At 43.1% G+C, this 15,573-nt stretch overlaps 1 protein-coding gene across 2 annotated transcripts in view; it reads right to left on the bottom strand.

Moving 5' to 3' along the window:
- Nucleotides 1-15,573, bottom strand: part of EPHA6 (EPH receptor A6) — a 499,677-nt gene that overhangs the window by 55,182 nt on the left and 428,922 nt on the right. For both annotated transcript variants that reach the window (XM_066619606.1, XM_066619607.1), the window contains one exon: nt 14,862-14,923. In XM_066619606.1, coding sequence (XP_066475703.1) covers nt 14,862-14,923 — 62 coding nt within the window. The remainder of the gene's footprint in view (nt 1-14,861; nt 14,924-15,573) is intronic.

Genomic DNA, 15,573 nt, shown 5'->3' with positions numbered 1-15,573 from the left:
TCTTAGTTTTTCTTTAAAAAAATTCAATTGTCACCTTATTCATTTTTTCTAAGTACCACTATATTACATTTCAAGAATCTTTTTTCCCTATCGACAAACATCCCAGAGTTTCACACCTACCTATATATAGTATATAATTTTATCCGACTGTCCTTATACCATATGTCCTTTTTCTTCTAAGTGCTGCCTTTGTTTCTCCCACACTTAGCTTTCCACAACATTTCATGCTACGCCCCCACTTGGAACAGATTGCCTTTTTCTGTCCTTCCTCTTCCAAATTTTTCCTTAATCACTTATGTTGCAAAAAACATCTCAACACTGACTTTTTTAGCTACCTTTATCCCCTCATTATCAACAGTGCTGTTTCTCCAAGCATTATGCTGGGTTTTGTCTGATTTTTTGCATTCCACAAGGTGCCCTCAAGTTATGTAGTAAATTAATATCTGTTCTGTAGGTCCTACCAGAAAATGAATTTGGCCCTGTGTCTTTATCACTGAACGTCATGGCTGTTTTTTCTGAAAGTTGAAATCCTAAGCACAATGACAAGGGAATAAAAGCACAAGTCTGAGCTCCTAATGTCAGCCCTATGCCAGTGCTGAGTGTTGCAAGCATGCTGTAAGGCATGTCTGCGACACTCAGCGCCAGGTTGGTGCCAGTCTGCGCTTAGCTCAGCACCAGCCAGAAGCCCACCACATGCCACTGGGAACAAAGGAAGAGCTCTGGGTGGTGGAGAGGTTTGTCAGGACAGGAAGAGGTATTCCAGAACAGGGTGGGGTGAGTTGGGGGGGGAGGGAGCAGGGAGGGGTTGTGACCTTACGGTCCAACATGGGAACTCTCAGCTCTCACAGCCAAAAAGCCAGCATAGACTTGAGTAGCCCCACTGCAGGGCCTGCTCCCTTATTTGGGGGAAGGGGACAAATGTCCCCTTCCTCTTGAGGAGATGCTGGCAGTTGCCCAGCATGCACAGTGGCAGCCATTTTGGTAGCTCTACTCCTCTGGGCACCAGGCAGCTCAGAATTGGACCATTAGTCCCATTTAAAACAATTGTTCAATATATCTGAATTAATATTTATTATTTATTTATTTGAAGAATTTATAATCTGCCTTTCCCTTGCCAAAGCAGATGCCCAAAGCAGCTTACAAAATGCTCACAAAAAACAACACATCAACAAAACAACAAAACTCTTGGGCCAATGCTGGACTCGATGGGAGCCAGTGTTAAAGGCTTCCTCTGGCCTGGGCATCTCTTCTTTCCTCCCTCAGTATACACAGATCCTGGGAAGGTGGGGAGGGGAGGCACCAACAGTCCCTCAGGTCCGTGCATGGGAGCTGGTGTAATAGGCTGGGCCTGGGCACTCTACGTATGTACTCTGTATGTGGCCTGGGCATTCTGTGCTCTGGATTGGGTTGTAATTTGTGCTTATACAGTGTTTCTTAACCAGTGGCACAGGTACCACCAGTGGTATTTGATGTGGTTTCTGATGACACTGGCATGACCCCTGGACACCTACTACCCGATTGTAAGTCCAGGAAGGTGACACAACAAGGGGCAATAGGAGGTTCCAAAGCATGCTTTTCTGTGCTTGAAAAAGCCCTCCCAATCATCCTGAGTTTTTGATTGGTGTTTGTTGCATCACATCTGGTCTCCCAACCCAGAAGTAACTAGCAATGATATAATCATCAGTTACTTCTACTGGTACTTCAAATAGGTGGACTGTGTGAAGTGGTACGGTGGAGGACAAATGTTGAAAAGCACAGTGCAAACATGTATACAAAACTCTGTGAGGAGGGGGGTCCCCTTATTCATAGGTTTTCAGTTCTCTGTTGCTTACTCCCAGGGTTCTTAGTTAAAACCTTGGGCAATTCAGCTACACTTTTATGTGTTTGCATGTAATGTATGGTATGGCCCTAAACTGCACCCAGAAAGCACACTTTCTTCCCTGATACAAACAGTAATGTCAACTTCCAAACCAACTTTGAGAACTACAGATGCAACCTATTTATCCACAGATTTTTTTATCTGTCTCAGATTTGTCTCAAAGCAAATGGGGCGGGGTAGGGGGGACTGAAAGTGTAACACACCTTTGTCTCCTTTGTCCTGTGCTGCCATCTCACTCTGTTTCCAGGCAGCCCAAAACACTGCAAAAAGGCTCCACCTTGCCCAGGCAGGGAAATAGCCCTGGAGCCATGGAAGAGGTTCCCCTTGCCAAGGAACAGTAACACTCCTCGAGCTCCTGAGGCAACAGAGAGGCTGAAGAGGGGAGGGGTGTGTGGAAAACCTCTGTAGCCAGAGCAGGTACAGCAAGGTGGAACTCACTCAGGGGCAGGTGTGGTGGCAACAGAGGGGATTGCTTTAAAAAACCCAGGGAGTGTTTCCCAATTCTCCCCCCCCCCACTTCAGACTGAGATGCTGCAGGCTTTCCATGCTCCAGCCTATGGAAACAAAATAGCCCAGCAAGCAAGTCTTCCCAGCAAGCCAAAGTATGAGATTTAGGCTACAATCTGATCCACACTTCCCTGGGAGTAAGCCCCATAGACTAAAATGGGACTTACTTCTGAGTAGAAATGCATAGGACTGGACTCTTAAAAGTCCAACATCCCACCTGTGAAAGAAGTGGGGACAGCTGGCAACTGGGAGGGCTGAGTGCGGAGTGGAGGAGGGGGAGGCAGAGGAGATTGATAACAGCTGCCTTAGTTTCCTTCTAGCCCCAAGTGTCAAGCTGCAGCCTATTTGCTTAACTCTATGGAATTTAGCACATTTAGTTTTTTCTTGTGCTGGGTCATGGAATGGAACTAACAAGTATAAATAGGTTCCACCTATATATTCGTTGACTCCTGGAACAAACAAAAGCCCTGTTCAGATGTTATAAAATCTATGGATGCAACACCCAGACCCACCTCCCTGCACTGAAACACTCTTAAGTCATGCACCTGTTGCCACATTCTTTCTGAAGGACACAATCATGATTTCTTAATTTAAATCACTTCAGAAATGTGCAGCTAATCTGGTGAAGCACAAACAATTGGAGAAGTGACTGGTTCGGTCACTGTGGAAAACAGGATACTCAACTAGCTGGACTTATGGTCAGGTCCAGCTGGGCTTTAATATTCTGTTTTTATAAAACAAAGATGCATGAGGTCTTAGTCTCAGGGAAAAGGATTCCTAGCTTGCCTAATGGATCTTCATCAGATTTTCCTCACTGGTCAAATAATTTAAACTGTGATTTCGTAAGAACTCATTTTGAGCTAGGCTTACAGCCTTTGTTAATATATTTGGATGTCTATGCAAATAAGTTCAAAACATATACATATTTTGACATCCCTGTAGACAGAATGGTTTTATTTATCTGTCCCAAGAGAATACAAATCTGTTTCAATCAAGCATCTAAGAGATGTGGGGCTCTTATCTAGGGCTTAGTTCTGACTCCTGGGGATGAATACAAGAAGTACTTTTGATAAAATTCCCAGTTGGCCGCTGAGGGTGTTTATCAGCCTTGGCAACAATTCATAGCACAGTGAATTTATCCAAAGCACTGTTCCATCAAATTCCAAACAGCCTTTAATAGCTTTGCCAAATAAACTACCCTTGACAGCCAAAGGTATATCTAATGCCTGGCTGGTTGCACATTTATGCTGCCTATCCAATGAACATAAAAGAAATTGTTTTATATTCAGCATCTGATGCTGTTTGCAAAATCTGACTCGAGAAATATTCCAGTTTGGTTACAGAACACTATATAAAGTATTATGGGCAACAAATCAAGACTCTCCCGTTGAAGCTTTCTCTTCCACATCAGAGTTTTGATTTTAAAGTGTTCCAAGAGTGCAACGAGCTTACATTAATAAGTTGGACTGAAATCTACGTGGCTCACTTCGAAATTGGGAATCAGAAGTGCATTCTGATTTCTGCAAGCTATGTATTGCTTTAATTATGCATTGCCCATAACACTGTAGGTAGAACTGAGGGAGTAGCAGGGATGTTGTTTTCTACTCTCTCTCTCTTTCCTCACATATATATGTAAAATCTAAAGGTCATATTTATTAAAGCTATTTCTGTCCCACCTTTTATAACAAGGTGGCTAACAGTAATAGAATGAAACACCCACCACCAGAGAACAATTAAAGAGTAAAATAATTTTACAGCAATTTAAAAGCAGCAACAGTGATAAAACACAGTCAAATTGAGTTTAGTTAAACTGTTCCCAGCAGACTGCTTCAAAGTAGCAAAAGTGGAGAAGTCTGGCAAACCACCTCAGACAAAATTCCAGAGCTGCAGTGCCACCACAGAAAAAAGCCCTGTTTCTGGTCTTTAAATGCAGACCCACACATAGCACATTATAGAAGTCTAACCTACATATAAACAGTGCATGTGAAGGCCAGATCTGCCTTCTCAGCGAAGGGCTGTGAATGGTGCATCACCACCATCTCTGATTCTAGTAATGCCAACATAAAATGAGAAGGGGTCCTCACTACACAATCTACCAACGTCATGCGCGTCATCCTTGTTCAGCACTACATAGCGGAATAGCAGAAGCTATGCTCCTTTCTCTCTATATGTATAAGGAAGGCCAGAAGTGAGCTCAAATTGTTCTAAGATGGTTCTAGAAATAAACTTGGATATGAACATCATGATAACACAGAAGGGCTAGTAGTAATTAATTTTATCATTTCCATTAAAAACTCTCCAGAAAACAAAGCTTAATTATTGTCACCTACTTCCATTTATCTCTGATTCCTTAGAACTTGCATCCACCGGTACTTATATTTCCTACTGTTTGGTTTCAGGATTGTATGGAGTGGCTATTCAAATGATTTGTATTGTGATGGAATGTGGCAAGGTTAAAAGCTACTTATTTTAGAAATACAAATGCTTCATTTGAAGAGGGAATGAAGCATTTGTATTTCCAAAATAAGTAGCTATTTGATTTCCTTAATAGTCAGGAATATAATATTATATTATATTCCTGACTATATAATATAATAGTAATATAAACAGTCCTTAATATTCAGGAAATATCTTTGATTTCCTTAATAGTTTGATTTCTGGATCCCACAGATTAAATCAGTCCTATTGTCTGGATTGACCAGTAAAGGAAAGAAAATCAACACTTGTACAAGCAGTAGGGAATGTACTTTCTTCAGAACATCCAGAACTACTGTGTAGAGCTAGGATTCCCAACCCATAGTCCATGGACCACTGGTGGTCCACAGCATTCCCCCAGGTGGTCCGCGACATCTCTGGTGAAAAAAAGAAAAAAAATAATAACTAATAACTAGGTATTTATATACTGCCTTTCTGGTCATTGGATTACTCCTCTGACTTTATTCAAGGTGGTTTACATAGGCAGGTGTTTCTAAATCCAGGGGATTTTTACAATCATAAAGGTTCTCTCTTTTAAGAACCAACAACATTTCAGAATGGATCTTCCTGGTTTGGTCTGGCCTCCAGTTCTCCCATGCAGTCTGACAAGCAGCTCCATCTCTCACATGGAGGGCAGCCAAGACGCTTCCTGCTCACACCAAGAGCAGGTGGAATCACTCAGCTGGGCTTGTCAGCTGCTTCAAGGTCTTGCCACTCTCAGCTGTTCAGGGAGCTCCTGGTGTCCTGGAACTGGCGACCTTCTGATGTCATCTTCGGGCTAAAGGAGGCTCTACCCTCCAGACCTCCTGCCCTTCCAGGTAGAAATGCCTTTCCAGGCAGAAAAAAAGCCTCTGCAGCGCCAGCAGCCAATCAGAACAGCTCAGAGCCAATAAGAGCATAGCCTTTCTCATCTCCTGCCTCCCCCCTCCACCTCCCTTCCCTCCTTGTCTGTGAGTGCCCAGACAAGCAAAAAAGTGAAGCACAGGTGCCTTGTAAGGTGCATGTGTGTTTGTGCAGCCTCCTGGCTCAGCTGCATGCAGAGGAGAGGTGCCCTGCCACCTGCTGCCTAGAGCCTGCTGCCTCCATTCCTTGACCCTGTGCCTTCAGGTGAGCCCTGGCAGCCTGGTTTCTCAGTAGTCAGATCAGGACTCAAGCCAGCCTAGGGAATCCCTTTTGTGGGCGGGCGGGTGGGTAGAGGGGGGGGCTGGAGGAGGGAAGGAATGGGAGTAATGAGGAGGAGAAGGAACAGGCTCCCAAAGGCATCGCTGGCTGGCTGGCTGGGGGGGTTTCCTTGGGAGTGGGTTTCTCTGGATGTGATTTTCCTGGGAGTGCAGACTCCAGCTGGCCAGGGAATACAGAGGAAGGAAGTTGGAGGCAGTGTGGCAGCAGGAGAGGAGAGAAACAATATGCTCAACCCCCAGCCCTGGTACCCCTTCCCCAGTTGGCAGGATTGGGCCCTCTGGATGTGCTCTTCTAACGCCCAGGGGTGGAGCAAGGGATCCAGGCAACCAGGTTTTTGCACCCCTTTTGGAGAGGGAAACAGGCAGCATCTCTGCTGTTTTACTGCAAGTTGCCCACCTGGGGAGAAGCAATTCCAGAAGTTGCAGAACAGGCACCACTGTAGCCAAGTACAGCAGGTGTAACCCCTGACTTTTCCTCTTCAGAGAGCAGCAGCAGCTTTGTCCATGGGGAGCCCTTCCCCACCCCACACTTGGCCAGTTCCCCTATCTCCTCAGATTGCAATCCTATGAATGCTTACCTTGGAGTAAGCCCCATTGACTATAATGGAACTTACTTCTGAGTAGACATGCCTAGAATGGGGCTGTTAGTAATGGGGTTGTGATGGACTTTTCCAGAAATTTCTCCAATCCCTTTTTAAAGGCATCTAGTCTAGACACCATCATCACATCTTGGGGCAAGGAGTTCCACAGACTAATGGCAGAGTAGGCAGCTGTTGTTTTGTGGCTGCAGCCTACAGCCAAAGTAGTCCACAGCTAGAGCATGACAACAATTAGAACAGGAAGTGAAGAGAGGCTTTCCCCCCTAAAGACCTTACAGTGCACACCAAAAGGACTTTTCTTCCTGAGATATGCAGCAGCCATTCTGAGATGTCGCTCTGAGCTGGCGCTTCTCCTTCAGGACCGACCTCCCTAAATTGTGTTGAACACTTTCCTGAGGACTCTGGACTCACAAGTGGGGGAAGCAGGGCCAGGGCTGTGTAACAGGAACTGTGGAGGGATGTGTGTGCTTTTTGTTGGCTCATTTAACTACCTTGCATGACTTGCCTATAATCCCCTTGTGCTTACCCTCTCCCTTTTTGAGGTGTTTTTCCACACTTAAAAGAGGCAAGGGCTGTGCGTAATGTGGTCTGGTGTGGGGGAAAAGAGAATGGATTGAATTGGGTGGGTATGAAAACCTCTGAGTTGGGGAGGAATTATTTTGTGTTCCATGTATTCCATGTAAACCCAAGACTTTCACAGCTAGTGAAGCAAATGCAAGCACAACCATCACATTAATTATTAAGTAATCTTCTTATGTATTACAAATTCAATTGTATTTTTTATGTGCTGGGGGGGGGTGCATGGGGTCCCTGCCATCTCCAAATTTTGCCTTAGTGGTCCCTGAGCTCCTAAAGGTTGGGAACCACTGGTGTAGAGTTACACATAATCACATTAGGCCTGCACAACATGATCTACCAAGCCAAATGCTGCCCATTCCAAAACTCCTTGATTTTGCTCCCTGCCTGGGAATGCAAAAACATGAGTGAGTTATCAAGTATCTTGCAGGCTACAAAATGTAGCTGGTGGCTTGCATGTGGCTTGATGGCTATCGATGTGAGCTATGCATGTCATTTATATCACACTATAATATCATCTAGCGTTTGACTGTGGAGTAAGAGTCCAAAAAAACAGAATGGTTTTGATTGTGCCATAGCAGGGTCCTGAGAATCTGATGTTTCAGTTCACACATTGTGCTTGAGCCTACAGTAATTGCAGTTAATATTTCAGAGCATCCTTCAACACACAGTGAGTCACAATGTACTGCTTCTTATCCTCACAAGCTGTTAACCAAAATGACAGCATCTGTGCAGACTTACTCATATGATGTATGATGGAATGCATGAACATCTTTAGCCTTTAGTATTCTAAAAGAAACTCTATATGAGTAATTTTTGCTAACGCTTGAAATATATGGGAGTCTATATAGGGGTCCCAGGACTCAAGGACTGGGACCTCTTTATTCATCTCTGATGATATATCTATCTCTACCAGCACAGTGTCTTTGCCCTACTGCTGCAGCTGTGATATCCAGGACTATCCACTGACAATGGTGAGAAAAGAAATTATTTTGGCATAAGCCTGCATACTATGGACAACCCTGTCTCTGTCACCCCACCTCTCTGAAAAATCTGTTGTCTGTTCCTAGGTTGATAGAAAAATATTAAAACTCACCTTGAATTTTAGGGTATGTTGTAAATCAAAGTAAAATCCTAGGGTATGACTTTTCAAAAATAAGAGAGAAAATGTTTTCAAAGCCAAAAGGAAAAAAAAGGAGGGGGAGAATGCTACTGTTTTGCTGTAAGCACCGCTTATACTACAAGGAAGAAAAGAGGGCACACGTGCATCCTGCCCGTGAGGGAGCAAGTACTCATTTTTAGCATCTCCTACAGCAGATAAATAAAGATGGGCACTATTAAACTTTGCAGTGGCATCTGGCATCCCCACCCATCCACCCAAATGCTCTGACTAGAGAGGTTATGCTAGATGGATTTATAGCATACACTTTGTGCCTTCATTCTATGGAACTCTTTCACTTTCCCCAATATTAATTTAACGTGGGCTTCTATGGCAGCACGTAACCTCTAGCTGACAAGAAGGATGAGGTTAATGGCAAGACTGTACTGGGAATAACATAATGGCTGCTTCACTGAAGAGCAATATATTCTGACACTTCTTCCTTACAGAAAAAAATATTTTTCACTTCATTTCCTTGGCCTGTTCGAATTTGACTTTAGGAATTCAAGTTTGGTAATAAGCTTTGCTGTACAGCCTGTTGTTAATAATATGCTTTGTTTAATTATGTTTTGCATTATGCCGGACAGTACTGAGCTGCAGCAATAAAAGGTGTTCTTTCTATATTATTTTACTCCAAATGTTAATCAGGCTTCCTTGATATTTATCTTGAAATAAAATGCCTGCTAAGAAAAAAGCATTGTCCCTTTAAGATATCATCCACTTTGTCCAGAAATACCGATTAAAGGTTAGGAATATAATTGCAAGAGTGACAAACATACAGTATTGGTGAAATTGGATCCCATGCTACTTTTATTAACTTGTACAAAAACACAAGCTAGAAATTATCAGGAATTTATTTTTTTTTAAAAAAGATGACATGTGCAGCAAAGATCCTTTATATTAAATATTACCCACCTTTAAGGAATGAGAAAAATGGAATGTGCTATTGTAGCTAGACTAATTTATTACATAAAATCCCAAAAAGGTAAACAATGTAACCAATTTATTGGAAATTGGTAATAATTTATTATTGGGAAACATATCTCTCAGTAAATGTAGATCATGTATACAATAAAAATAAATGTTGGATATATTTCTGAAAACTTCACCAGTCCACCTCAAGAAAAACTTCACACTTTTCCTCAAGCAACTATATATGAATATATATCAATGCCTCACATGGAAATTATGGAATTATGGAACAGGCCTTGCTGAGGGAGAGTCAGCATGGCTTCTGTAAGGGTAAGTCTTGCCTCACAAACCTTATAGAATTCTTTGAAAAGGTCAACAGGCATGTGGATGCGGGAGAACCCGTGGACATTATATATCTGGACTTTCAGAAGGCGTTTGACACGGTCCCTCACCAAAGGCTACTGAAAAAACTCCACAGTCAGGGAATTAGAGGACAGGTCCTCTCGTGGATTGAGAACTGGTTGGAGGCCAGGAAGCAGAGAGTGGGTGTCAATGGGCAATTTTCACAATGGAGAGAGGTGAAAAGCGGTGTGCCCCAAGGATCTGTCCTGGGACCGGTGCTTTTCAACCTCTTCATAAATGACCTGGAGACAGGGTTGAGCAGTGAAGTGGCTAAGTTTGCAGATGACACCAAACTTTTCCGAGTGGTAAAGACCAGAAGTGATTGTGAGGAGCTCCAGAAGGATCTCTCCAGACTGGCAGAATGGGCAGCAAAATGGCAGATGCGCTTCAATGTCAGTAAGTGTAAAGTCATGCACATTGGGGCAAAAAATCAAAACTTTAGATATAGGCTGATGGGTTCTGAGCTGTCTGTGACAGATCAGGAGAGAGATCTTGGGGTGGTGGTGGACAGGTCGATGAAAGTGTCGACCCAATGTGCGGCGGCAGTGAAGAAGGCCAATTCTATGCTTGGGATCATTAGGAAGGGTATTGAGAACAAAACGGTTAGTATTATAATGCCGTTGTACAAATCGATGGTAAGGCCACACCTGGAGTATTGTGTCCAGTTCTGGTCGCCGCATCTCAAAAAAGACATAGTGGAAATGGAAAAGGTGCAAAGAGAGTGACTAAGATGATTACGGGGCTGGGGCACCTTCCTTATGAGGAAAGGCTACGGCGTTTGGGCCTCTTCAGCCTAGAAAAGAGACGCTTGAGGGGGGACATGATTGAGACATACAAAATTATGCAGGGGATGGACAGAGTGGATAGGGAGATGCTCTTTACACTCTCACATAATACCAGAACCAGGGGACATCCACTAAAATTGAGTGTTGGGCGGGTTAGGACAGACAAAAGAAAATATTTCTTTACTCAGCGCGTGGTCGGTCTGTGGAACTCCTTGCCACAGGATGTGGTGCTGGCGTCTAGCCTAGACGCCTTTAAAAGGGGATTGGACGAGTTTCTGGAGGAAAAATCCATTATGGGGTACAAGCCATGATGTGTATGCGCAACCTCCTGATTTTAGGAATGGGTTAAGTCAGAATGCCAGATGTAGGGGAGAGCACCAGGATGAGGTCTCTTGTTATCTGGTGTGCTCCCTGGGGCATTTGGTGGGCCGCTGTGAGATACAGGAAGCTGGACTAGATGGGCCTATGGCCTGATCCAGTGGGGCTGTTCTTATGTTCTTATGTTCTTATGTTCTTATGTTGTAATCTGGGTGACTCTCATCAGTACAGCTACAGCCCAATCCTATTCAGCACTGGCACAGCGGGGCCACACAGCCCAGTGTATGCTGTATCCAGTGCTGAAACTGAACAGGCCAGAGGTCTCCTCAGGGTAAGGGAACATTTGTTCCTTTACCCTGTGTACAGCTCCAGCCTGCTTGGATCTGCACCAGCTAAATCACTGGTGCAGGACTGAGTAGTCCTGTGTAGGGCTTTCAGGCTTGGGATGGGGGTTAGGATACAACCAGCCTGGCCCTAAGCTTGCCAAAAATAATTGTGGTGATGTCACCACATCACTGCAATTCTTTCCAGGGCAGAGGCGTGGGGGCGGAGGGGTTGTCAGGATGCCCAACGTGCCCCAGAGCAGCACGCCAGTCTGCAATGCTGTTGTGTTATTATGCTTTACCTTGAGAAGAGCCAAATATTTCCTCGAGTAACATTAAACAATTACCTCTGAATGTGCTTTCTTTCAGGTACTACAACCAAACTCATCAATTTCTGATAAACAAACCACTGGTTTATATGTAGGGAATTTTGAAAAGACAACAGAGAAGCACGACATGTTGAAGTGTAATCTTTTCAAGCTGCTTTTTAGTCTTTTGGCTTTACCTTTTATTATATTTCTATAAAAGTGCTTGAAGCTATAAAAAGGTGTTATTACACATGAAATACTGACTTTGTGAAATCCTTTGAGATCATTAGATAAAAAACCCTTGTAAATGTAACAGTTTATTATGGTTTAGAGAAACTCACAGAGTACTTTTTTGTACTCGCACAAAGACATTTCAAAGTTTAGTCTTCAAGCAACGGGCAGGGAATAACGTTTTTTAAAAGTGGTAAAGTGATTTCTTTTTAAATACTGTGTAGAACTTTCAGTCTCTTGCTCTGCTAATTATTAATTGCTATTGAGATGAAATACTTACTTTCCTTTCAGATACTGAATGTAATCCCAAAACCATATCAAATGACATTTAAACTGATAAACCACACCTTATCCAAGAAAAAGCAGTGTATATAGTAGCATATAACTGAGAGAAATAAAGAAATGCCTGAAACAGTAATATGTACTGTTGTGAGCACCACTACTCCCTACACGTGACTCCATCTGTCACATGTCAATAAGCACACAAAATGCCACATTCTAAAAGCAGACATCAAGGAAGCCAATTAACACTGAAATCTTGTTTGATGTTGAATATATCCAGGAAAGTGAGTTATACACAGTGCAATCCTAGGCAAGTTTACTCAAAAGTAAGTCACAAAATATTCACTGGGGCTTAGTACATGGTAAGTATGCATAGGATTGTAGCCACAGATTGCAAATTTCAGTTGCAAAAACAATGGTGAACTGAAGGTAGATGAAGCTGTATTTGTAAAGATGAGGTATTACATATATTGTAAAAGGTTTATTATAAATGTTATTATCAAGGGTGTATATACTGTTAGGATAAATTCCCACCCTGTCTTATATTTCATAATTATCTTTCTGGCCTTCAAACAATATGCATCATCTTTGTTTGCCTTTCCTTTTGCTAAGGAACTTTCATTTCTCTCTTGTTCCCTGCTTCAAATTCAGTTGATTTTCTTGCTTAACACTATTGCTTTCTTCTCTGCTTTTGAAAATTGTCATGCTGTCTCTCTACCCTTCTCCACAAACATCATCATGGAATTCTGCTTATTCACTTTTGCACTAATACTTTCAAATGGTTTTTCGTATCACCACTGATATACTAAATGGGTATTAACAAGGTGCATACAACCCCCTTCTACTCTCTGACCATTCTTTCAAGGTCCACCATGATCTCACAACCATTTGCTAATGTGAATGAAAATGGTTACATTTTCCCCCCTAAGAATGTCCCAGAAGCTAGAAATGAATGACTCTATGCAGAATTTTAGTTCCATTTGGAGAATGTGTATGGACAGGCAAGCCAGTGTGGAACTTTGCCCTGTCCTGTCCCCCTCCTCCAGTAACCGAGTGTGGATGTGAGGATACCATTTGTTGTTGTTTTTTTGCCTCAGGAAGCAAAATGTCTTTGGCCGGACCTGCCCATGCTTCTAATTTAATGTGTACATGAAGCTACAGGAAATGACTATACAAAGATTTAGAGTGTGGCATCACCAAAGAACTATGGCACACAGCTCTATCAATCTTTATAATGACAACGGGACGCAGGTTTAGTGCTTTACTGTCTGACACACCAAAAATCTAAATTCTGACTCTCTAGAGTTAGCTCTCCATTACCAAAGTCTGAACATTAGTAATTTAAATGTCAGTAAGGAAACAACATTATTCTAATCATGTTGTTCAGGTGACCCACATTGCTAGATGCCGTAGATCAAAAAATAGCTCTGGAGAGACTGTTGTGTAAATGGTTCCCCCAAAAAACTGTTTATAATGGTTAGGCTCATATACTTGTATTCTACATTTCCCATTAATTTAAAAGCATATAAATGTATGACTTGGCATAAGGACTGCTGTCGTATTGTAGTGCCATAATTTCTGGCATTCTAAGGGAGCAATCCTGTCTTGCGCTGGAACAGGCAAGCCAAAAGGCTTGCACTGTATCCAGCGCAGGATAGGTGCCCAAAGTGGCTCAGCCAGAGGTAAGGGGAAACTCTTCCCCTTACCTCTGGGTAAGCCACTGCAGCCTCAATGGATCTCCTCAGACTTGCACCACCTCCTGAGGTGGCACAAATCCAAGGAGAGTGGACTGGCTTGAAGCTGCTCAGGGAACAGGGTTGGGATCTGGCATAACTGCCGGATCCCAGCCCCACCTCCTGCTCCCCCTGCCCGTTCCTGGGACTGCCCTCTGACCGCCCTCCCCCTGCCCCGGAACGCTCAGCAGTTGTGTGGACTGCCGGATAGCAAAGAGGTAGGTGGGGCATGGGGGGAGGTGGAGAGGAGGTGTTCTGGGGCGGGGGGAGGAGGAGAGAGGGTGGGGAGGAGGTGTGCTGGGGGGAGTGGGGTAGAAGGGAGGCAGGACCTGTGGAGCAAAGCTTCTCTGAATCCTGAGCCTCTGTGTTGGGCTGTCTGCCCGACATGAAGGCTCTGAATTCTATGACAACCCTCAAGTTGTAGAATCAAGTAGCCCCATTGTTGGGATACTCGCTGTACCCAGGGAAAAGGCACGAAAGTCCCTTTCTCTTGAGGAGTTGGTGGCGACTGCCTGGGGTGTGCTGGATGCAGCTGCAGCCATTTTCCACGCCGCTGCAGCCCGTGCACTGGGTAGCTCAGGATTGGGCTGTAAGTCAGCACAAATCACTCCCTGCACTATTAGAACGATGCAGATCTACATTGTAAATCATAAATAATGATTTACAGTGTAGGAGGCATGGTTGGTATTAATATCAAATTCTGTTGCCATTTCCTGTCCCTGCTTTCCACAATTATTTACAGAAGTTCAGCAACTGACCGTAAGTGGAACAAAGTTATCATCAGATCACTTCACTGGTTTGTAACTCTATTTGTTAAAGGCAAGTAACTGTAAATAATTACAAATCAGTCACTGAGCTGAGCTATACCACTCTAACAAAAAAGGAAAAAAATGGCAAGGCATTTGCATTCCAATTTCTCTTTTTGTTCATAGCACCATTTGAAATTCGTTTTGCTAAATATGGAAAGTGAATTTGTAGAAGGAATCAATTATATTCTTAAGTTTAAATCTTTTTTTTCTAGTTATGCTCTAATGTATCACTGTATGTAAGTAGTGCACCCTGGGGAAAATGCTTCTCTTCAGCTAAAAATCCATGAATAACATTATGTAAAAATTAATGTATGATAAATGATTTAGAATCTTTACTTAGAATGGCTGCTTATTCAAACGTCCTGAGAAAATGACACCTTACCCGTAGAAAGGAGTCAAGGGATCCATTCTCCATGTATTCAACCACAATCATGACTGGTCTGCCTGCAAAGACAGCAAAAGAGTGCGTTAGGATTATAGGTATATTAAGAGTTTGCTGCATTTCCCAGCTGTTAGGAAAAGATTACTTGCATTAATAAGGTATGTTGCTCATTTTCCAGTCCTCTGTTCCAAAAGTGTACCTCATTGTTCTATTATTTCTAAGCCGTATTTTCTCTAGTCATGTTGATGGATTAACTGAAGGCATTTCTTTTATTTTGCTTGTTATTTAAATGGCACCAATCGGAATCTAACAGCCATCGCCCCAATATTCAGTGCAAACATGCACCTTCGTGCTCAAAAGGGTGCTGAGGTGGTGGTGCTCCCATGTCCAATGCCTTATGAGTGCATCTACACTGTGTAGATCAATCCATTGGCATCATTAGCACTGATCTCTTGTTGGGAAAGAAAATAAAGGGTGTTTATTCTAGGCACCCCTCCCCCAGAGAGGACAATGTCAAATATTTTTGGGGTGGAGCGAACATCACATTGTAGCAAGCTGGGCAATCTGAATTGGGACCAATGGTTTCACCATGTCTTTTTCATTGGAGAAACCATTTATAAGAAATAGCTCATTATGAATGCTCCACAAGTTGCCATGTTAGAATAAGTACTGGTGTGCTAGAGCACTTCAAGTGTTCGAATGCCTTTCCTTT

This window comes from Tiliqua scincoides, chromosome 3, assembly GCF_035046505.1.
Source record: "Tiliqua scincoides isolate rTilSci1 chromosome 3, rTilSci1.hap2, whole genome shotgun sequence".
Classification (NCBI taxonomy): Eukaryota; Metazoa; Chordata; class Lepidosauria; order Squamata; family Scincidae; genus Tiliqua; species Tiliqua scincoides.
This window is presented reverse-complemented; position numbering and strand designations above follow the sequence as displayed.